The 23,359-nt window shown below is 41.4% G+C and overlaps 1 protein-coding gene across 1 annotated transcript in view; it reads right to left on the reverse strand.

Annotated features, from left to right (window-relative positions):
- Positions 1-2,655: 2,655 nt before the first annotated feature.
- Positions 2,656-23,359, reverse strand: part of ERP44 (endoplasmic reticulum protein 44) — a 45,854-nt gene continuing 25,150 nt past the window's right edge. Inside the window, exons 5-12 of the mRNA XM_065753542.1 lie at positions 17,672-17,856; positions 17,087-17,202; positions 13,354-13,411; positions 12,037-12,153; positions 8,906-9,017; positions 8,346-8,487; positions 5,464-5,566; positions 2,656-3,243 (exon numbers count right to left, since the gene is read on the reverse strand). Coding sequence (XP_065609614.1) covers positions 3,142-3,243; positions 5,464-5,566; positions 8,346-8,487; positions 8,906-9,017; positions 12,037-12,153; positions 13,354-13,411; positions 17,087-17,202; positions 17,672-17,856 — 935 coding nt within the window. The 3' untranslated portion in view covers positions 2,656-3,141. The remainder of the gene's footprint in view (positions 3,244-5,463; positions 5,567-8,345; positions 8,488-8,905; positions 9,018-12,036; positions 12,154-13,353; positions 13,412-17,086; positions 17,203-17,671; positions 17,857-23,359) is intronic.

The raw sequence follows: 23,359 nt of genomic DNA on the forward strand, positions 1-23,359 counted from the left end.
GGGCTTTCTCTGGCTTGCTTCAGCAACGTTCTGCCTTGCTGATTTCATTGCTTCAGAAGCTATTTGCTTCTGTAACTTCTGCTGCTGAGAGCGCTAATGCTTTTATTTTGGCATCACCTTACTGTCAGGCACGTGCTCCTACCTCCATCCTTTCAGAACGGTTCCCACACTACTGCTGCTGCTGGCTGGGGGAGCAGAAGTTCGAGCTGGGGAACTGCTGCTCTGAGTGTTACATTGTCCAGCTCCTCCTGAGCTCTGTAGGATTGCTCGAGTCTGGTTCTAATAGTTGTCCTCAGGCTCCCTAGCAGAGAATGCTGGATAAAGAAGCAGACTGTACATACACAGAGCTCCCTTTTGTTAACCATGGAAAGAACCATCTGCTAATGACAGGTTTTTGTGCCTAGAGACACTGTAAGCAACCGTTAATTACAGCACAAGCATCTTTTTTGAACAGTTCTTCCATCCTACCTTTACAATGTGACTGGAATTGCTGTCAGCCAGAGCAGCACACCTGTTTTAAGGAGGGCTGAGGCTCAGGGAAGCTATGTGTACGAGAACAGTTCTCACAAGTAATCGTGAACATTGTCAACACTGCGTGTGCTAAAGCCACAGTGCCTACGTCTGTTAATCAGCAGGAGGGGGGAGACGTGATCCAAGTAATTCAGCACGTTTCCTCCTGTCATGCAAAAAACCTTTAATTTAAATGCACTTACTTTGGATGTAAATGCACTTAATGAAAGAAACAAAGGAAGAAGTGTTTAAGTGGAAACTGACTGATTCGTGGCATGATTTAAAAAAGCCAGATCTGCTTCTGAACCCCGTGCACTAAATGACAGCAGCCACATCAGATGGCACGGGACCTCCTCGCTCCCCATAAGGCCGGGACAATCCACACCCTGCTACTGCTCAGCCAGGGTCAGCTTCCCCTGTGCTCTCTTCATAAAGCGACTCACACAAGGACTGTGTTCTTCCTAGAAGCTTTAAGGAAGCAATTTCAAACCATTGTGCACACGCTAAATATGGAGGGTTATTATTTAAGCTACAATTTTACTGTAATTTTTAAATAGATGGGTAACTTACATGAGCAAAAAAATATGGGCAGGTGAGTGACTACACGACACCGGAACGGGTAGGCACGTGGGTCAGAAGATATGTAAGCTATACATAATGCTTCCAGACCAAACCAAAGTTTTTGCCCATCATCTGTATAGAACTGATTTAGACTGTTGGCTTTTATTCCTTTTTGACATCAAAAAGATCAACCTTTCAATAAATCTGTTAATAAAATTATTATTAATGTTAATGAATCCCGTATTGAGTTACTAAATCACACGCTTCCACTGCTGAAATATTGACACTGACTGAAATCAACGCAACTTCCCAAAGTGTTCCAGGCATTTAAGAGCTGGTGCAGCTCTGTTACTTCAAACCAACTCCTTGGGTTCAATGCAACTTTGGAACATCTTTGTTCTGTGTGGGGGTGATGCTGCTGTTGTTTGACAGCTCCCCAGACAGCCCTGGGGAGTGGTTTGCTGAGCACTAAGGGGCTAAGACCAAGGCGGGAGATCAGAGTTGATCAGAGTTCATCAGGTAGCAATACCTTCCTTGCTCTACATAGGTAAATTCTTTGCACCTGAAGATACTTCAGAAGCTCAGCTGCTGCTGAACGTGTCCTGTTAGGTGTAACTAGACTTCTGCTGTTCATCACTGCTCACAGAGAGAATAGTCACTTAAAAGTTGGTGCGTCCATGATTGCCGAGAACCCACAAGAATCAAGTCCAACTCCAACAAATAGACAATGACGTGACTTCAGGACACCTGTCATCTAACTGGCACCTTGTGCAGAGCTCTTGGAATTCCAGCCTTAAAAACCACACCCTGTTGACAGCTTTGGATTCAAGCTGAAAGTGGAATGACAGCTCCAAAAAAATGCTTGACATGCCATCAAACAGAAGACCTGGCTTTTAGAAACTCAGTGCAAACTCCAAAATGCAGATTCACAAAACAGGCCAAAAAAAGCAGTCCACCACAACAGAAGAAACCCAACAACTTAAGAACAGCCTTGCAGTGAGCTACCAGTTCTGCATCTGCTTGGTTAGCTGCAGCTTAGTGCTGAGAGCACCAAACTGTCCCCTCAGCACGTGGCTGTGGCTGCAGGTGCTCACTGAGCAGGCTGTGCTGGCAGCAGTGCTTGCACAGCTGCACAGACCCGCATCACTCTTCTGCCACGTACTTGAGCTGGCTGAGCTGAGAGGAAAAGGAATCCCGAGTCATGAACTGCAGAAGTTGGGGCACGCACTGAAGCAAATAGGAACCCACCTGAACCACACCCAGAGAAGGAGCTTTCCCCTTTGGTGCCCCAAGTCACAGACTTGGTTGCTATGCAAAATGCAGAACTAATTAGGCTCCAGCCACGCCCAAGAATTAATAGGTGTTTTTCTCATCTTACAGTTGATGTTCACCTCACCAAGCAGCTTTTACATCTGTTGAGATAAGCCCATATTGCATTATGCACAACACAGCAGGCTTACACAGCCCTACCATGCAAAATACAGCCGTTATCATTACAACTTCACCTTTCCCACTTAGTTTCAATGATCAAGCACTTAATTGCTAAAACGTTTAGGCCCAGTAAAGCACCACACAAGATTCTGTAAAACTTTAATTTATTCCCCTCCCAAGTATCCAGAATAGAAGACCCTCTTAAGTTGGAGAAAAACGTGACAAAGAAATAGATTACCAGGAGAGCTGTTCACATGAAGAACAGAAAGCACGTACTACCAAGATTACACAGAAAACAACCCAAAAATCCTATTGGATGGGGTAGTGCAAGTTAACAGCATGTCTCTGGCAGGGATACCTTCATTTGGATGATTAGAAAAGTTTTACAGAATTGTTACATCAAGTGTCTGGGTGGGTCTCTGGTACTTTACTAGAGCGTTAGGAACGTGCTTGTTGGAAAGATGTGGACAGAAGGACCCACCAAACCAATTTATTTACAAGCCTGGGGAAGAAAAAAATTATTTTTCAGTTTATTCAAAATAAAAATACACATAGAATTATGAAAATAGAGGTTTACTATTTCCACCACACGGAAGTCAATGCTGCTGTCTGAAAGGCTTGCAAGATTATTTCAAGTTTTTAAAGTTCATCTTTTTCCCTCAATAAGGTGTACCTATGTTCACTGGGTGCCAGTTTCTGGAAGGAGCTCTCTGGTGGGCTGCTTGCTACATCCTGAATTGGCTGAAAAACAGAACAGTAACAGCACATGTTAGATTCGTTGGGATGGTCAATGCTCTGCCTTACACGGACTATTAATGGGAGCATCAGCCACAGTTGATGTTCACAGTGTTTTTTCAAATGCACCCTACTGTAGACTCGAGTGCCTACCACTTGCTTCTAGGCGTTCTGGTTTGTGTGTCACCGGGGCAAAAGCACAATTGCTGCCAAAACACTTGAAAATTAATTTCCTACAAAAACTAAGGCAACATATGCATGCAACTCAAGGGACACAAATGACACTGCACAGCAGCCGCTGGTTTAATTTACGTCCACGACTTCCTTCACAGAGGCTTGCAGGTCTTCCACATGATGGCAGGATACCACACACAGATGAGAAAGGAAACAAACTAAGGGTGCTGGATTTTGGGTGCATTTTTCAAGAGAGAAAGAAGACAAGCTAGTCCACAGCTCCACGCAGGGAGCCTGCAGTTGCTTCCAAGTGTGCACAGCCGCAGTCTCCTGCTCCACTCTCTGATTGCCTCAGTCTCCAGCTCCACTCAAGCACATCTTCCTCTCCTCCCACTGACCTGAATTCAAGTTTGTAATTGTCTTGAGAAATACAGGGAGTTCCCAGCTAAAGGAACTAACAGGAAAAATTCAGCCTTCATTGTTTAAGCAGCCAGTCGTCATAACATTCAAAAGCAGTCAGTCATCCCCACCCTGCTCAAGGCAACCCCCCCTGCCTCCTGTTGCACAGCACAACCAACCTGCTCCTTCCCTGTGGCTGCAGCTATGGGTACCCTCTACTCAGAGCCTTACACTGCCCTGCCTGGCACTGATGACAGCACTGCTCGTGAGTCCTGTTTCCCTAAAGAAAACCCAAACCCAGTTTGAGTTTGCTTGAACAACCTGTGCACGGGGTGGAGCGCTGGCACAGCAAGGAGCTCAGCGTATTCCAGCACCAGGGACAACTGTGACCTTAACATGCAGTTCTGTTCTGAAGCCAGCTGTTCACAACCTGGCCGCAGAGTACTGGGAACAGTTCCCAGCTCAGCCATCTGCAGGCTTTTGCAGCTGCTGGTCCAGCTTCCACCCCTACACTACATGCTATTGCCCTGCCCCTCCTCCAGGGCTTTCCTGCTTTTAATTCTGTTAACTGACAGAACAAAAGGAGGCTGTGCACCCTTAGCATGGAGCCATCCTCACTCCACTCTATAGATAACCAGGAAAAGGGACCTTAACTATCTCAGACCTATGGGTTCTGGGACAGCCCAGAAGTGCTCTAATACACGAAGGAAGGGTCCCTCTGGGACCAACGCAGCTCTTTAAGCCTTAGAAAATAAACAATTTAAGGCAAAAGTAGTTTCTAAAACCAGTTATTTCTATAGGCAGGGCCTGAAGTATTGAGAAGGTTGCCTGACTGACCTGTGTTTGCATTCTTCACCAAACACGTGAGTGGAAGGCTGCATCATGAGGATGGAAGGCTGAGACACTGACAGATGGGGCTGAGCAGAGGGAATCAGGGCTGGTAACATCCTTTCTTTTCTGCTGCATGCTAGGCTGAACTAAAGCAGTGAGGTGTCTGGAGAAGGATCTACTAAATTCTTTTCCTTTTCTTCCTGAAAAGATCCCAGGAGTGACTGCCACACGTGTCAATAGAGTATGAGAGTCTTCGAGCAGAACCGTCAGGAATCTGAGCTGACGAATGCAGCGTGTGACCACCATTCATGCTGCTTTTTAACTGCATTAATAAATGTAATAAGCCCTACTGCTGCTTATCAGTCTTTCACTGATGCTCTAATAATCTCCCTCCTGCTTGAACTGGTGACCACGAGTAAGTAAATAATTAAAACAGTCAACTAACGTTGCCCTTCAGAAGCACTGTCTCAGTGCACTGTATAAGCAACAATGATCTCTACAGCTATAGATTAAATCAGTTTTCCCCACTGAAATCAGAGCAGCTTTACAAGCTCAGAACAGCCATCTAGCCCAGGATCTTTCAGTGGAGAAAACAGCTACTCTTATATTCTTCCTTTTTACACAGCAAATAGGAGACCTGCTTCCCTCATGTTGTCCCTCCCTTTAACCAAAAGAAGCTTTGGTTAAACAGCAAAATAGGAACTGCTCTTTTAGGAGACTGAAGTTAAAAGTAAACATGCATTAAGAAGTACAGCTACCAAAAGGAGGGGAAAAAAAGTCTTTAATAAATGGCCAAATTAAATGTATTTTGTGTACCCTTACCTGACCAGGTGCTACATCAGTTGGATCAGGGCCATGGTGAAACTCTCTATGCAGTTTTCCAGAATGCAAGTCTAGTACAAACTGCTTCAGTTTACCTGGAACTCTGAAACAAATTAACCAAAGATCAACGTGTTTATAAGAAGTTAAGTCCAAACACAGAAGACAAAGTGCACTGCTTGGAGCGGCCAACTTGTGTCCATCTGGCACACTATGCCTACTTTTAAGTGATTAGTGCAGGACAGAAAGCAAGTGGTTGGTTAAGGCATCCTACCAGCTTCTTTTTCTTTGCCGTCTCTTGAGAACACAGCAAGTATTTCGTCTTTTCAATAACTCCCACAGAGCTGAGCTAGCCAATAACTTCATTGTATACTCGCTTCAGCTCTCCACTAACCATCATGTAAGAGGGAACAGCAGGCTCCAAATGCACAGTTTACAGATACAAATGACAGTTGGGGAGCGATATTGACAAAACATCTTTGAAAGGTTCTCTACTGCCTGAGTAGCTGCACGTACACTGGAGATAAGCACTAAGAGGATATCAATTTAAATCTAATCTGAGATCATCTACTGTCACCCACAGCAAGCATGCTAAACTGCAGCATCCGAATTTATTTGGGAGATGTCAAATAGACTAAGAAGCTTAAAGCAAGTTGATCTAATAAGCGTTAAAGATGAGATAAAAAAACTAATATGAGCATCACCATATAAACAATCAAAAGATAACTCATGAATAGAGACAGGCATCGTAGGCAGTCCTTCAATACACCAGTGAGTACGTTTAGGAAAGCAGAACAAAACGTGGTGAGACTGCTACCAGCAACACTCCAGATCACCATTACATCTTATGGATAAGAATCACAGAATGGCCTGGGTCGAAAAGGATCTCAAGGATCACTGAGTTTCAACCCCTCTCCCGTGGGCAGGGTCGCCAACCACTAGCTCGAGCTGCCCGGAGCCACAGCCAGCCGTGCCTTGAGTGCCTCCAGGGATGGGGCATAGAATCACTGTAAAGCTGATACTTGGAGGGACCTCTTCCCCTCCCAGACTGGATCTGGAGTTAGAGCTGATTTAGAGAAGGGCGTTCATTGCAGCCCTGCTGCCCAGACAGCAGAACTGCTGCTCCTGGGTCCCTGCACTATTTTACGCTCCCAAAGGTCAACCGCATCGCTGGAGGCATTCCCTTTCAACCTCTTCTCTCCCAGTGCAGCAAGGGCACTTGGTGCTTTGTAGCTCAGCCACTTCTCTCTGAAAAGCTACAACTGACCCACTGAACAGTCCCTGTTACCACCTCCGAACTTCAGCAGCCGGCTGAACAGGACCAGGTGGCCAAGGCAGGAGAAAATACTGGGAGATGGTCTGAATTGCCTCTGAAGTGGCTGTTCTGCAACACACAGCTGCTGAAAGAGGACAGCAATGCTACAGGTTAAAGAAATCTTCTGGTGGGCTAGTGTTGGAAGTGTGCGCATCCGAACACTACTGGTTGGTGGCAGAAAGGGGAAGCCTGGGGCCAGTTTGGAAAGGAAAAGCAAGCAATCACCTGTTATTATTCAGACACCACAAACAGGAGGCGTAAAACAGGCAACGTGAAAGTCTAACCTAAACATCTGTATTATATCCATCATGATTTATTTTAGGACTGCTTTAAAAGAGACAATACGGAGTGCTTTAAAAATGCAAATATCCCACTATTTTATTTTATTTTTTTTAAGCACTGGTGTGCAGTTAAGATGATCCTCTTCCAAAGAAAAAGGAACAAAAGGAAAAGAATAGTCACAATCAGGGTTTCAACATGCATAGCTTTAGATGTCTGAAAAGCACTGTTACAGATCCATAACACTGATAGACTACACTTCTAGAAGAAGTCTGTGGAGATTTACAGGGAGAAGCTGGAACCAAACCCTCCTACCAGACATAAACATTTTAGGCAGAAAAATGCCTCCTGGAATGTTCACCCCACGTGCTAAGTATCTGCTTTGAATCTTTGGCTTCAACCAAAGGGAATTATAATGAAAATGTACTGAGCTTTTAAAAGCAAGAGTGAGCAAAAGCTCAAGTCTCAAAGCATAGATTCCTACCCAAGACATACCTGCACACACACTGCTTGCTGTCTCACTTGAGACAGAAAATGGAGTTTAACGCACAACCCAAAGACAAAGACAGAACACCTAAAGAGGTCCCTGAAGATGGAGTGCTCCCACTTCCACTCCTCAAGTGAGCTCAGGAGCCTAAACATCTGCTTCCTATGACTGCTTTTGAGGCAGTACATTACAAAGGGACAGGCTGATGTAAAGAGGAATTACCAAAGTGGTATTCACTAAAGTACCCTGATAACTTCTCTCTCATACTTCATCAAAATAATATGCCACCGATGGGCTGCTTCCCGTGCTGCACTTGGAAAACTTCACAAACCCAGTAACCAGAACTTCTTTGCCAGTGCTCCAAGGCTAGACTCATGAATGAAATGTGGAACCACAGAGCAGGAAAAGCCAAACCAGCAGGCTGGGAATTCTCACATGGTGGATTTTACAATCACTGGATAACAACAGTTAGATGTTATGTGCGCTACGTTAAAGCTTTTCAACTGCTGCATAAAGAGCACCACTGAAGATTCCACATCAGTCTCTAACCACTACCTAACTACTAAGGAAAACAGCAAAACTTTGAGAGAGTAGCAGCATCCAGCATGAGATCCTCAATGCAATGAACTCCATTTAAATTAATACTTCACCATTCACACCACTTAAAGGCTCTCACAATGAATTATGTGCAGGCAGCTTTACCTATTCCACATTCACTCATCTTCCTATCGCCGTCTTGTTTAAAATATAAGCGTGGTTTCCCTTGTTCTTCTCAACACAAAATGCAGAGAGAAAAATACTTACGACAGGTCGTTGAAGTCTGGGAAGACATACATGTGCCTGAAGCTGTCGATGGCAATAACTGGACAATCTGTGGGAGTCTTCTGAATGTGGAGGAGTGGGTGCCTGAATTTGTCACAGTCGGCATGGAGGAAGTTTATTGTACCTTAAAATTGTGAGCAAATAAAGAAGTCCATGTTAAGGTCTTTTTATTATCCTGGAACTCTATATACCTCTATAAATAGGACATTAGATAGATAAAACATGCAAAACTTGAAAACAGATTTAAATAACGAGGCATACTGAAATAACAGATTACCTGAAAGTGGTTTTGACCACAATACAAATTGAAGCTTTGTTCAATGTCCTCTCAAACCGTATGAAATCATTTAGATAAAAAGGCTTTCTTAGACAATTACTTAAGTTCTCTATTTTAATCCTTTCTAGAGGAGACAATCTTCACTGTCAAGAAGTAAAACAACAACAACAACAAAACTAGGACTCTGGCATTTGCTTTCATTCTACATTGAGTTCATTTGGAAAACAAAACCAACCTGTTCCAGCAGCAATGAGTTGGTACAAACCTTTTTCACTTATTAACTGTCGTGCAACCTCCTGCTGGAATTTCTCTAAGCTCTCCGAATCATCCTTCATGTGGAAAAGTATGAGGAAAGGGAGGCCTTCTTCTGTCAGTTCCTGGACAGAAAACAAAAGACAAGTTACATTTTTTCCATTTTCTGAAGACACTTGAGAGATTCCAGCAATTTTCAAAGCCAGCAAGATTCCTGCTTTAGAAACAGCCAAAACAACATAAGTAAGGACATTAAGTGCTGACTTTTCATTTAAGATACCCAAGTGATACAGTTAACCATGTTTCATAGAATCACATGAGTTGAAAAGGACCTCGAAAGTGATCTAGTTTCAACCCGCTGCCATGGGAAGGGCAGCCACCCACTAGAGCAGATCCAGCCTTGCCTCAAATGCCTCCAGGGATGGGGCATCCACAACCTCTCTGGGCAACCTGTTCCAGTGCGTCACCACCCTTTGAGTGAAAAAATTCCTCCTAACATACAACCTAAATCTCCCACCTTAGTTAAAACCATTCCCCCTTGTCCTATCACTATCCACCCATTCCTATCACATGCAGCAGTTCAAGGATAAAGGTATTGCATTATCAGCATTTCAGGAAAGGATACACATGTAACAGAATAACTGCTCAAAAGAAACAGTCCCATTCTCAAAACACATCATCACAGAAATAGCAATAGGGCCTGAATAGCATGATATGGAATGCTACATGAAGACTGAATGTGTATTCTGGACCATGTCCTGTGCTGGTTCACTTCCTAAGTCAGTGCTTTTGCTCAAGACTACAAATGAGTGTCTTTAAACAATCTAAAGGGAACAAAAACAAACAAACAAACAAAAAAAAGCAGAAACTGATGACATGGCTGAATCACTTACAGTTAAGATCCACTCTTTAGCCATTAAGTGTGTCCTGACTGGTCAACTATAACATACCATTATTAAATTCACAGCCAATACATTACTAAAGGCAACAAACAAATGAATGTCTCAGGCAGGCTTTAGTTCCCTGAAGAAACGCATTCTTGCTTCCTAAGTACCTTCTGAAGATCTCTCTCCAGGGGCTAAGTGTATGAACTGAATATTTTATTCAGGATTTTCTTTTCTTTCAGGCCAACACAAAGCATAAACTACATGTCTGATCTCTTCAAAAGTGACTTTTTTAGTGAACCATCCATTCAATATACTAGAGATCAACTGAAGAAATAATTGTTTATCCAAGAAAATGCCAAAGACCCCGCATCTGTGCAGCTGATACACGAGCAGGAGCTGCTATTCTTTTACTCTGTTCTGTACCCAAATGAAGTCTGTGCTTTTTAAGAAAGATGACTGACACTTGTTCATTCTGCCAGCAAGGTTAATAGCTTCTTCAGATCCTTTCCATCTCCAGCAATTTGAAAGAAACACTTTCCCCAGCAGCATGCAGCCAGTTACATCTAGAGACCGCAGAATAGATGTCACTGTCTTTCCAAGCAAGCATGCACATCCAGCCAAAGCTCCATCTTTTCAGAGCAGATTCCAAGGATCCTCACTAGTTCAGTGCTCTTGGCAAAGCCAAAGCTTCCCAAACAAATCTCTAAAAACAACCACTAATCACATCTACTCATTCTCATTTTTAACATAAGTCCACAGTAGAAATGTTTGCACATATCTGAAAGTATTCCACTACCAGGAACACAGCTTAACAGCCACATCACTGAGGGACGTGGTCAGTGGGCACGGCAGGGATGGGCTGATAGCTGGACAAGATGATCTTAGTGATAATATTCCAACTTGAATGATTCTCTGATTCTATACTTTTACTCTGTAATATTGTGCAGTATACATTAAGAGCCCATGTAAATAATTTATATTTGTATAATATTTAAATTTGTTTGGGTAGCAGCAGCTCTGAATTTTTTAAACAAATGTTGCTAGGCACAAATGTCAGGTTGGAATTGAAAATATTTACCTAAGAAACCAGGAACTGGTTGAGGTTGAGGGCACAAGCAAAAAACCAAGACACAATGTGGTACAGACTGACACAGATGAACTTTGGCTTCTAAGCCACAAAAGTCCAACCTTACCGTGGGAAAAGTACACTGAAAAATCTATTGAGCAGTTCTAAACAAGCTGGCATGTGGCATCTTTCACATACTGCTTCAGTTACAATGGAAGAATTACTGTTTCTTTAACAGAACTCTCCAGCAGGAGTTGACAGTACTGACAGGACAGTTGGACTCCAAATATCTGAGCATCCCACCCTATTTCTCCACCATGCAAATCAAGAGTTCTGTGTGTCATCAGTGTTATACACACTGACCGCTCACAGTAAAGCAATTAAGAAGCAATCTGAGCTGAGAACAAAGGGTTCTTCCATCACATACTGATTATTTGGTTTCTAATCCAACGAGGACAACTCATTGCTATTTGTTACAAAGCTCACCAGTTTCTAGCAAATGCTGTGGCTACGGACAAATGCTCCTTTTGAGCTGCTGTCAGCTTGCTAGCTGTTTGCTTTCCCTCTCTTCCTTTTACAAAAGAATTATCATACAGAATTGGGAACGAGTGAAAAAGAGGAGTAAGTCAAGAAACAAAAAAGAAAAGCATTGAAAGGATAATGAGAAGGTTGAAAGCGTCCAGGCAAATGCCATCTTACAGCTAGAGGCAGAAAACCAAGGAAAAGGACACGTGAACCTAAAAAGGTGAAGAAGGAATCAGTGCTTAAACACTGACAAAAGCCATCACACGGGTTTTGTTACAATTCAACATCTCCCCTGAACACCTGCATTTTAGATGAATAATACAATCTATCCACGGTGTTACAGACTGACCCATACTTACAGACACATTCTTACATGTGTACACTCTTAAGTACCCACACTCTGTGAATCTCCAGACATCTTGTATATGATATACATACATTATAGCTTTTTTACTTCAGTAGTCTAATGAAAATCAGCACAAATTTTCTTCCTGTGAACTTCAAGTGTAACTAACAAGCCCCAGAACAGTGAAAAGACAATACAGAGTGGCTACTTTCTGTAAAAAGCAAAGCATGCAGATGTGCCTGGCGTGAATTAAAAACCCGGGAGACGTTTTGGTTTTGAGAAAGAAATCTCAAAATTAGAAAGGTAGAAAAAATTCTTACCTCCCCATTTTCAAATGTAATTTCTCGAACTAGCGGTACGCATTTATCTTGTGTCCACGCGTAAATCAAATCAAAATTGGTCAGGGAGCCTAAATACACCATATCTGGAGCATTCTCCTGTTGAAAAGAAAAATACTAGTTGAGAAATAGTAGAAATGACATTGCTACTGACCTGATACAAAGATGGCAATGCCTATGTGAATACTGAAATCCAATTACATCAATACACAACTGCTGTGCATGCAACACCTCCATAAACTATGGTACAAAGACTATAAGTAAATAAATGTGAACGCTTTTGCAATCAACTCCACTTTCTAAGACAAGAAGAACTGACTTCTGTCAGCTGGAGAAACAGTAACCCAGTATCTAAAAGAACTTCAACCATTGCGATGGATACCCAGGGCAGATCTTGTGCTCCTCCATGCTGACAGTTATTAAATCTCACAAAAAAAAACAACAGGTCTTGAAACTGTTCTTTTATTTCTCCGTTGCCAAAGACTGGAATAAATAATAGCTTTCCTTTGTTTACTTGAGCTGTAACTCAGAATTCAGTGCTTCCATTTTAAAATGTGATTACAGTTTGAGTTTTCCAAGCTGAGGCATGAATAGGCATATATTGATTCAGACATGCCAAATAAACTAGGCAGCCATAAAACATCTTGGCAGGAAGTGGTTTGAACCTGTCCTTCCCCTTAGGTTGTTGTACTGCCTTTTTTTTAAAGCGATTCCCAACATCAAATTTGAGAAAGGAGCACATGCTCAGATATTATGTTTCCAAAAAACAAGTCCTGCACATTTCTTCTGTAATTATTTCATTCTCAGCTGAGACAGTTCACTAACGTGTTTTCCTACTTTTCCTTTGGATTAAGTGAACAGCTTTTAGCTCCCCAGTGTGCTAAGCTACGTAAGACAGGCAAGTGACAGTCAGAAAATAGCCACTAATTGTCATTTGTGTTGAGAAATGTAAGGTGCACCAGATGTTGAGCTTCACAGATTTGATTTTTTAAGATTTCTACTGGATGCAAAGTATCTACGCACATGGTAAGCTGCCTGCTTTTCCAAGCAAAAACGTTCTGGACACTGAAATTAAAAGCACAGGCTTTTTACAGTTCATTAGCAACAAATGAGACAGATCTTTTCCAGACTCTGACGTACCAGTTCCTGTGACCCCCACTAATTCTCATTCTCTTCAGCAATGAAATAAAACTAAAATTCGAGATGCACTGAAATGCTGAATGGTCTGTGTACAGTCTCTATTAGCTCATACTCAAATATAAAGATAACAAGCAGAATAAAATACATAGTTCCACTTACCCCTGGTGGCTTGTAGATTATATTGTCTCCGCTAAATCGCTCTGCTTTTGAAATAGCCCTACAACAAACCAACCAGTAAGCATGTCTTGGGACAGACAAACAAAATAACTAAGTTAGCAAAAACCATATTTCCATTTGCTATCTTCTCAAATTTGGAAGGAAAAAAAAAACCAAACTAAAATGCTTCCTCTTTGAAGAAACCATGAAGAGATTAAAGAAACCATAAAGCCATAAAGGAACTCGGTGTGTCTGGATGAGAGGGCAGTAAGGGAAGCTGCAAGGCGCATCCATGGGATAAGAAGGTTGGAGTAGAGGCATCAAAGAGAAGAACAGTTGTACAACCATAGATAAAAAACTATCATACACAGATGCCAATGAATTTACACAACCTTGTAAATTAAACAAACTACATCTTATCTGCTCTTATCTGATAAAGGAGGACTTTGCAGAACTCTACTGGCACAGATAATGAGAAGGTAAAGAGCAAGTAAGACAACACCGTCCATTTTATTCCCCCAAAAGATTGAGAGCTCAATTAGGCACAGCGGGCAGCATCATCTCTGACGGTTTGGTATGTGCACACCTGGAGAATATATGAAGCCTCTCCCTGATACATAGCTTAGTATTGCACCTCAATGAATTCCACATCCTGTCTCTGCCATATTTTGTTACTCCTCAATCCCAGTCGCAACAGATTCCCACAAAATGATCACTTATTAAAAGAACAGGGGATGATATACATCCAGCATAAGAGAGAAAAAAAGGTAAGAAAAGTAAGCTCCAACTAAACTCTTTTCAGCACCTTCATCCATTGCAATAGGTCTCTTCTCCTCCTCCACCATGCCTTGCTGTCCCATCATAAATCACACTGGTAGAACAGAATCAACTGGCTGCATCAGAGTGAGATGAACTATTAATTTCTTTCCCTTCTTTCATAGGCTAAAAAGAAAGTATGTCAGCCTCTGGGAACTTTAACTAAGTGATCCAGCTTCTCCACTTACAGAATCTCTTATATGGACTCAATAGAAGCACTGTAGAAGACAATGTTAAGAAGGAAGGGGGCAGAGGGAGAGACGAAGGTACAGTATCTCAATTTATCTCACTGTAAGGTGAAGTAAATATCCCAGGGTTCTGAGTTAACCAGAGGACAAAGTGAAAAAAGACATCACGAGGCTTATGTTAAAGTACCTACATTTCATTCATTTTCTTTGATCTCGCATCACATGTGAAAGATGCCTTGCTTAGCATGTTGTACCTATCCATATGTTCACCAGCTTAGATATGTGCATTTTAAAACAGACATGACTACTCCAACAACACAGAACTATCATCACTGAGGTAAACCACTCTGTTCCCCAAAAATCCTTCCCTGAGTAAGAAGAAAGCAAAGACATACACATCAGCCCGATCACTGCTCAGTAAATGCAGAATACTCCACTAGGAAATAGAAACTGTTGGGTTAGTCTGTTGCTGTCCCCAAAAGACTCTCTTCTGTGTTCTTCCATCTCAGTAACTGCAGTTGTGACTGATTTGTTTCAGACAAGCTAAACTGGGGACATGATATGAAAATACTGAATGCCCGAAGATATTCCATTTTAAAGCAATAAAAATGGAAACATTACAGTTTGTGATTCATGTCCCCTTAAAGCAATAACCTAGAAAGTGAACCTTCTGGAACCATATTAGCCTCTCATACTTGCTTGCTAACGGTAGAACAGTTCTTAAGACAAATGTATTTTTTGTAGGCTTGTTTTGTCTTTCTGCATTTGACTTTCTGTGCTGCAGCACAACAGCACAAAGCCACTCTCCTCACTTCTACAAAATCTGAGACTTTCCCCCACTGTCATTCTCCTTCTACACACTATCTCCAGCATCTCTTTGTTGGCATATGGAGAGTATGTTTCCTGCTGCCCAAAACTCTTCTCTCACTCACCCTGCTACAGCTACAGCAGACTGCAATATAATTGTTGGATCATCTGATTTAAAAGTAACCTCAAGTATCAAGTTGCACATCTGAACATGACAACTCACATTACCATTATGTATGCCATACCATAATACCTGAGAAACTCCACCCACACCAAAGACAGATCCCCTGCCAGGGCCCATTGGGATGCTGAGGAAAGAGAGCCCAAGTAATCCAGAAGAGCTCCCAAGGAAACACTTGACTATTTATAACCCCAGCAGCAAACACTGTTAGAGAGCCAGGATCTCCCTTGGAAGTCCTCTGACATGTAATTCTTAAGAAGCTTGAGAGCCACAGCCACTCAGAGATGGAAACATCTAGTTTCCAGGACCACCATCTGGAAGGCTTCATTCACTTGAAAATACTAACAGATCCAGGCCAGCAAGTGAAAAGAAGGGTGGTGAAGAGAAAAAGGACAGGCCTGCTTCAGGATCATGAGTTATGGGCAGGTTACAGCAAACAAAGTCCGACTGTTGCACTGTGTATGCTTACTGTTTTTATCTAAAGAAAAAATAAGGAACTCCATAGTGCCTACTTTAAGAATAGCACCCAGCAATCAAGTGTCAGCAGCCCAGGAGTGAGAGTACTTCTCATTATACCCCACTGACAAATAGCAAACTAAAGACTAGCAGACTCAAACAGTGGGGGCAGAGATTCTTCTAAGTACTGCTGCCTAACGATCTTTTAAGGTATTTCTCCTAAGAATGAAAAGTCATTTGAGGAGGCAAAAAATAACTCCAAATTCTATTAGTAAGTCAGCATGGCTGCCCTGAGAACACGGATGTGCTCATCAGAGACCATATTTGAGATAATGGACACTTCTCTGGAATGAGATTGACAGACCAACTTCAGTTTCACAAGATGATTATTCTCCCACACGCATGCCTGTCTGCACAGTCACAGGACTGCAATAAAAGGAGAGACCAGGACACTCCCCCCCCCCCCCCCACTCCCTCTATGTTACAAATAATTTCCTCTCTGCTCCCAAACTACTCTCCATTTTTTGAAAAAAAAACACAGGATGAGGTGTAAGTGATTGAGAAGAAGTTTTGTTCAGAGAGATGAAACACCTTCTACCTTAATCCAGTGCCTTCACTGTTCTTCATTCACTACATCCAATTCAAAAGAGCCCTAGGGCAACTGTACATGGCATAAAAGCCAGCATAATCCATACAAATTCCTGCTCTTTAACTGTGGGTAGACTGTAAACCACTGCTTTCACATTAATGCCCAATCACTTTCCACTGGTTGCTCCTAGTACTTTAAACACTGAAAAGGGAGTCCAGAATTGTATTCTATTACGCTACTTAAAAGGAAAATGACTTGCTCCCACTTTATTCTGATTTCTCTAGTGAACATTTTTTAATATTTTTATGGGAAAAAAAAAACACCCACTAAATAAAACCCAAAACAATCCCCAAACCAAACTTTTCCAACTCTTCCCTACTTCTTCCCCTCTAAGGAAGCAGAGTTTTGAGACACAGCTGCCTAGCAAGCCCCCTGTTAAACCTTCCATTTATGTTGAAATGACAAATAATGATTAAAAAAAAAAAGGTAAACAAGTTAGAGTTCACAACAAACTGGAAAACAGAGTTTGCTTCCTTCTCCTTCACTTTTTTCAGTGAATTTAACTGAGAAGGTCTAGTCTCTTCAGATATGATACACTGAAATATTTTAAAAGTCCAATTAATTAAAATATAGACAATTCATTTGCATAATTTCAGTAACCAAGTTGTGCAATTGAAGCATTAAAAAAAAACAACTTACCCAAAGGCAGACAGGAATATGCAATCGTCATGTAAGATATTTGCTACTCTTTCAAACGTTCTGTAATTGTCAGAGTCCTTTTGCTCAAAGTATCCAATGATATTTCTTCTGCTGCGCTGTACGGACAAAGATCACACTGTAAGTTATCTCAGATTATTAGAAACTGTCAATACTCCACCAGGATATTAAATATAGAGATGCTGTTTATTTATGTGACAGTTAACCAGCAAGTATACAGAGCACTTCGTTCTGCCTCCAAGCAATGCCCTTAATACAAAGACTAAAAATTTTAATAATCAGAAGCATCACTGCAAATATTTTCATGATCTTGCATGTGACATAACGATAATATTTCATTATTTGCAAGTGATTAAGATTAAAATAGGTTGTAATAAAATAGGCTGTAAATTGTAATAAGATTAATGCAGTTGAAAGACAGATTATGTTGGAGTCATTTGTAAAGCTGGAATTATTATTTTTACTTCTAGTTCAATATTTTTGAATGAAAAATCCCCACTAAGTAAACACATTCCTCAAGTATCTTCCACATGCACATACTGAGGAGGAAGGAAATGAAAAACTTACGTCAACAGTATTAATTTCTTCCAAATCCTGGACCTCCCGAATGGGATTGCTCTTCTGCTGCCTGATATAATCTGCTATTGCTGTCACAGACCTCTGGCCCCTGTATTCTCTCTTCATCATCATTCCATTCCGGAAGAGCTTCAGCGTTGGGTATTTGCTTATCCTGTATCTCTGAGCTATGTCCGCTGAAAAATAAATTCAGAAGGAAATGTTCAGATACAGAAATACACTGAGTGTGGTATCTTATACGTGTATCTGTACACACAGAAGTGGAGCCTCTGAGCCAGTAGTCACACACCACGAGAGAACGAACAAAAACAAAACCAGAGTCACTACAAGAGATGGTTAGCAGCTAAGCCTGGTTCCTAATGCTTTGCCTTGCTGTAAATATGCCCCAAGTAGAAGACTATCAATTTTTCCCTTGAGAAAGGATTTGACCTGCTTCCTATTTATCCTTCCAGAGTTTTTAAGTCATTAACTGCAGTCAAAATTGAGGCAATGATATTTTTACCTCCAAAATTCAGACTATTTTTAAATCAAATTCACACTAATTTCTTAAGGAATGATTAATTACCTATCGACATATTCACTGTGATGTGTCTGACCAATATTTTTTCCTCCTTCCCAAAGCTGGAACTTTTTAGTTACAGTATGCAATAGCCACCTCCAAGAAGTCAGGAGAGATGGTGGTGAAGTGCTGAAACATGCTGCCCAGGGAGGTGGCGGACACCCCATCCCTGGAGGTGTTTAAGACCAAGTTGCATGGGGCCCTGGGTCACCTGATTTGGTATTTTATCTAGCAGCTGGCTACCCTTCCTGCAGCAAGGGGATCAGAACGTGATGGTCCCTGAGGTCCCTTCCAACCCAAGTCTTCTATGATACTATGATAAGCATAGCCACATTTGCTCATCAGAAGAAAAACAACACAGGCAAGTCAGGTATCTGCTGTCTCCCTCTTGTTGATAGAAGGACCTTTGGTCTGACTATATGGCAGCTTATCATAATTCGACCACGGTTTGATAAAAGAGCCTTACGCATCAAGGTTACCCATCCAAGCTTCTCATAAAGGCACTGAGATTCAAAATTTTCTGTGCTACAGAACTCCACACACATAACACCAAACTACCTTCTTTTTAGCCCTCACAATACAGACCTTTTCTTTCAGAGATTTCCACCGTCACATGAGGATACACGCCTTCCAGAATCCTCATCTTTGGAAGTCTTGAACATTACCTGAGACTGACATTTGAGCCTCTAGGTTTGTGAATCTTCACCAAGTGAAGTAGTTGTATAAAGAAATTAATGGTAATGGAATGCCCACTGCCGAGACTGAATTTACTTCGTAATGCATGATCTTCACAAATTACAACGAGATTCCACGAATGCTGCTATTTGAACTAACATAGAGAGATGATAGTTCTACACAAGTAAGTATTTGAAAACCATCCTTTCACAAAATATAAAATGCAAGTACATGAAAAACTATTTGAATTCATTCACAAGTCAAACAGAGTAAAGCTTAAATGTTTCATTAAACCCTGGCATTTGATACAGGCAGAGTTAGCACAAGAAGAGCTACTACAACATTACACTCCTTTTAAAATTGGAAATACGCAATGCAAATACATGGAATATTGTTTGAATTCATTCACAGATCACATTAGTTATAGTAAACCCTAAATTAAATTTTAAAATGTTAAAAAAAGGTGCTTGAAAGAGATGGGGCTAATCTACTTAACGAAAACCAAACCGAACCTCCTCTTCCAGCCATAACTTCATTTTTTTTCTTTTAAGAGGTACTAGCTCATCTTGCATTGCCAGCCACTTCTTGCTCAGTGTCACACATTCCTCCACTTAAAGAAATGATCTGTGTTGGGGGGGCAAGTCAGACTTCTCACAATGCACTTGACATTGTACCTAAGCTACAGCTTCACGTGTACATGCAACCTATGACTTCATTCTCAGATGGCGTCAGATTTCATTACTCTAGGTTAACATCACAATACTCCATCCACAGAACGGAGCTGGAACATCGGATCGTGTCACTGAGAGTCCACTACACTGAAATTAGGTGTGCCAGGAACATACTGAAATGCTGCATGGAGACAGACGATTCCATCAGATTCCTGCTCACAACAGTTAAGAAGCTCCTTCTTACAAAGGAATCACTGACAACAATCTGAGTATGATCCCAACATTAGCTTAATCCATTAATTCACTATTGCAGGATTCTATCTCATACCACCAAAAAATACTGAGATTTTAAGTCCAAAGGACTGGCTTCAAGGTGCATTTTCTCTCAAGAAACAGTGAAAACACTGACAATTTTCCTGAATGCCTACCCCATAATATGGGGCCTAAACTTGGTATCCTACTCTGATACCAAAATACAGGTAACTTGATTGTACAGGTACAGGAAAAGCAATCAATGTTCTACATCAGACTCAGTTACTAAGAAGCTGAGAAACAGCAAATCCAGACCACCTTCTGCTCCAAAGGAGCGTTGACAACTACACCTAGCGGAGCCTCATCAGTAGGTATCCCATAACCTTTTCTTACAGTCTAACAAAATGCCTCTCCTGAGGAGAGCCATCAACAGCCTCCCCAAACTACTAACACTTTTATTTTACCCAAAAATGACTTGCAGGCTGGTTATTTGTTTTCCCAGCCGAAATAGTAGGGATCCAACAAAGCCCTTACGTTCATTTACAGCTTCTTTACAGTTTCATTTAACTCCATTCCTTCTTCATTTATGAACCCCAAAGCTTATTATGCTGAGCTTCTTACAAAAGCACAGTAGCAATACAATTAATTTATGCATTTATGACTGACTTTAGCACACCTTACAGATCAGCAGTTCACTAACGTGTTTCAAAAGGAGTCTGTCTAGCAACGCACCTCAACATCCCACCCATGAGAAGTTTGCTGTTTTGAAACACAAAGAATTGAGTACAAAGATTCAAGAGCTGGATGGCTGGTCACAGCCACAGGGTTGTGATCAGCGGGTCTATGTCAGGGTACAGGCCAGCCACAAGTGGTGTCCCCCGGGGGTTGGTCTTGGGATTGGTGCTCTTCAACATCTTCAAGCACAAGAAAGATGTAGAGCTCTTGAAACAGGTCCAGAGGAGGGCCACTAAAGTGATCAGAGGGCTGGAGCACCTCTCCTATGAGGAAAGGTTGAGAGAATTGGGCTTGTTTAGCTTGCAGAAAAGAAGGCTCTGGGGAGACCTCATGGTGGCCTTCCAGAACTTGAAGGGAACATATAAACAGGATGGGGAATGACTGTTCACATGGGTAGACAGTGATAGGACAAGGGGAATGGTTTAAAAACTAACACAGGGGAGATTTAGGTTGGATGTTAGGAGGAAGTTTTTCACTCAGAGGGTGGTGACGCACTGGAACAGGTTGCCCAGAGAGGTTGTGGATGCCCCATCCCTGGAGGCATTTGAAGCAAGGCTGGATGTGGCTCTGGGCAGCCTGGGCTAGCAGTTGGCAGCCCTGCCCATGGCAGGAGTGTTGAAACTAGATCATCCTTGAGGTCCTTTTCAACCCAGGCCTTTCAGGATGATTCTATGATTCAAACCAGTTCTGTGTTGTTTTTGTTGTTGTTTTATTTTTCCAGCCAGAAACCCCTTTATATAAAAGGAAATAATGGTATGGCATACATTTAAAAAATAAGAATTCTGTACCAGAAAATCCTAATTTTAAATTCATATAAACTATTCACAATCCTCCAGAAACACAAGTCCTTCTGTACTGTAAATTCACTCATTTACAGAACAGAAATACAGTAAATCAAGGTACAAAGTGGGTTTCTAACATTGCTGCTTAACACAAAGAAAAAAACAAAAAAGCAAAACCACCTAAAAGTTGTCAAAAAAAAAACCCATGAAGTAAAACCTTCCTAATAATATATATGCAGAAAAATCACTTATAAGGAAAGTCACTTACTAGGTATTATATGCTTAGAATAAAGGTATAACTTCTGTAGTCTAAGTATCACTAATTTAAACACACTGAAATCATGGAAGATTTTGACAGCAAAGAATGAGGTGGAACTTAGATACTTATAAGCTATAAAAAGATATGGTCTTGAAAACAAAGTACTCGCCTCAACAGATTTACCTTTAATGTATGTTCCACACCAGTTTAATGAGCAAAAATAGCCCAAAGACTTAATGTACACACTTGTTACAATCATCTTACAGAATAGTGATAAATTGGTGTAAAACGTAACACACACAGAGCCTTAATAGACTGTTAATATTTAGCACTTGGATTTTACATCACATTGTCACCAACTACCACTTCTCAGAAAAAACATCTTTATATTGGTTATAAGAGCAGACAGAATGATGGCCTTGTCATTAAGCATCAAACGTTTGTCAGCGCATCAATAATTCTCTTTAATTTGCTTTGCCCTCAGAAGCTGGTGTGAGCTGCTGGGACCTGCAGAGTGCTTCAATAATAGTGCATTAAATGGAAAGCATCTATGCCTAGCTGGCCATTTGAAAGCTATTTCTGAGTGTCCTGAAATCAGCTATTTGGGTTCCCTGCAGAGCGCTGGTTTCAAAAAGAAACAGATTATTTGTAATGCAAATAATCCACCATCTCTTGATCATCATCTTAATGGCCAGCTACTAATGAAATCTGCAGGCATAAACACCCTGAAAATATCAGCGCATACCTTTCAGTGTTGCTAAAATACATACACACATACTAAAAATAAAACCTAGGTAATAATCTCAATTCCAACATTTACTGAAGTAGTATAGATGGCTCAAGTTGGATAAATATAGTAAAAGCTATTACATACATTAAAATCATAGAGTTAAAATACTTCAGCGTTAGGATATAAGCAGTAACTGTGTGCCATGAGATGTCCCACTGCCTACAACTAGCAAATAAACACTGAAAACCAGGAATGACATAGAAGGCCATTCCTATTTTAATTCAAGAAGGCAGTGCTACTTGGAGGAAGAAGCTCATCTTCATGACAGGATTTTGTTTTTAATTTGCACATTTTCCAGTTTGTGCAGCAGTAGACACGTTCCATCTACTTATTGAATTAGAAACAAAAAGTGTAGAAACAGAGAACTCCCAGTATTCCAGTACTAAAAAGAGAGGCCATAACTCTTGGCTGCCTCTTAACTATCTAGCCCACTACTCCAATCCAAGAGGAAGGTAAACGATGCACTATTGCATTTCCCTATTCCTCCAGGTGTCAGCTCTCTTAACAGCCTCTGATCAGCTCAATTCAATCTTTTCCTTATCTGGACACTAAGTAACAAGCTTCTAAACTGTTTCAGTATCCTGAGGCATACAACTGCAAGAGAGGTCACTGTCCCCCTACACTCTGCCCTCACTAGGCCTGTGTCTGGAGTACTGTGTCCAGGTCTGAGGCCCCCAGCACAAGAAAGACAAAGAGCTCTTGGAATGGGTCCAGAGGAGGGCCACTAAAATGATCAGAGGGCTGGAGTACCCCTCCTATGAGGAAAGGCTGAAAGAGCTGGACTTGTTCATACTGGAGAAGAAAAGGCTGCAGGGAGACCTTACTGAGCCTTCCAGTACTTAAAGGGAACTTATGAGACCAGAGTAACTTTTTACATGAGGCAGACTGTGATAGCAGAAGGGGTAATGGCATTAAACTAAAAGATGTGGGTTAGATGTTAGGAAGAAATTCTTTCC

Source organism: Cyrtonyx montezumae, unplaced genomic scaffold (genome assembly GCF_038088225.1).
Source record: "Cyrtonyx montezumae isolate F1298 unplaced genomic scaffold, pur_monq_1.0 scaffold_8, whole genome shotgun sequence".
Taxonomy (NCBI): domain Eukaryota; kingdom Metazoa; phylum Chordata; class Aves; order Galliformes; family Odontophoridae; genus Cyrtonyx; species Cyrtonyx montezumae.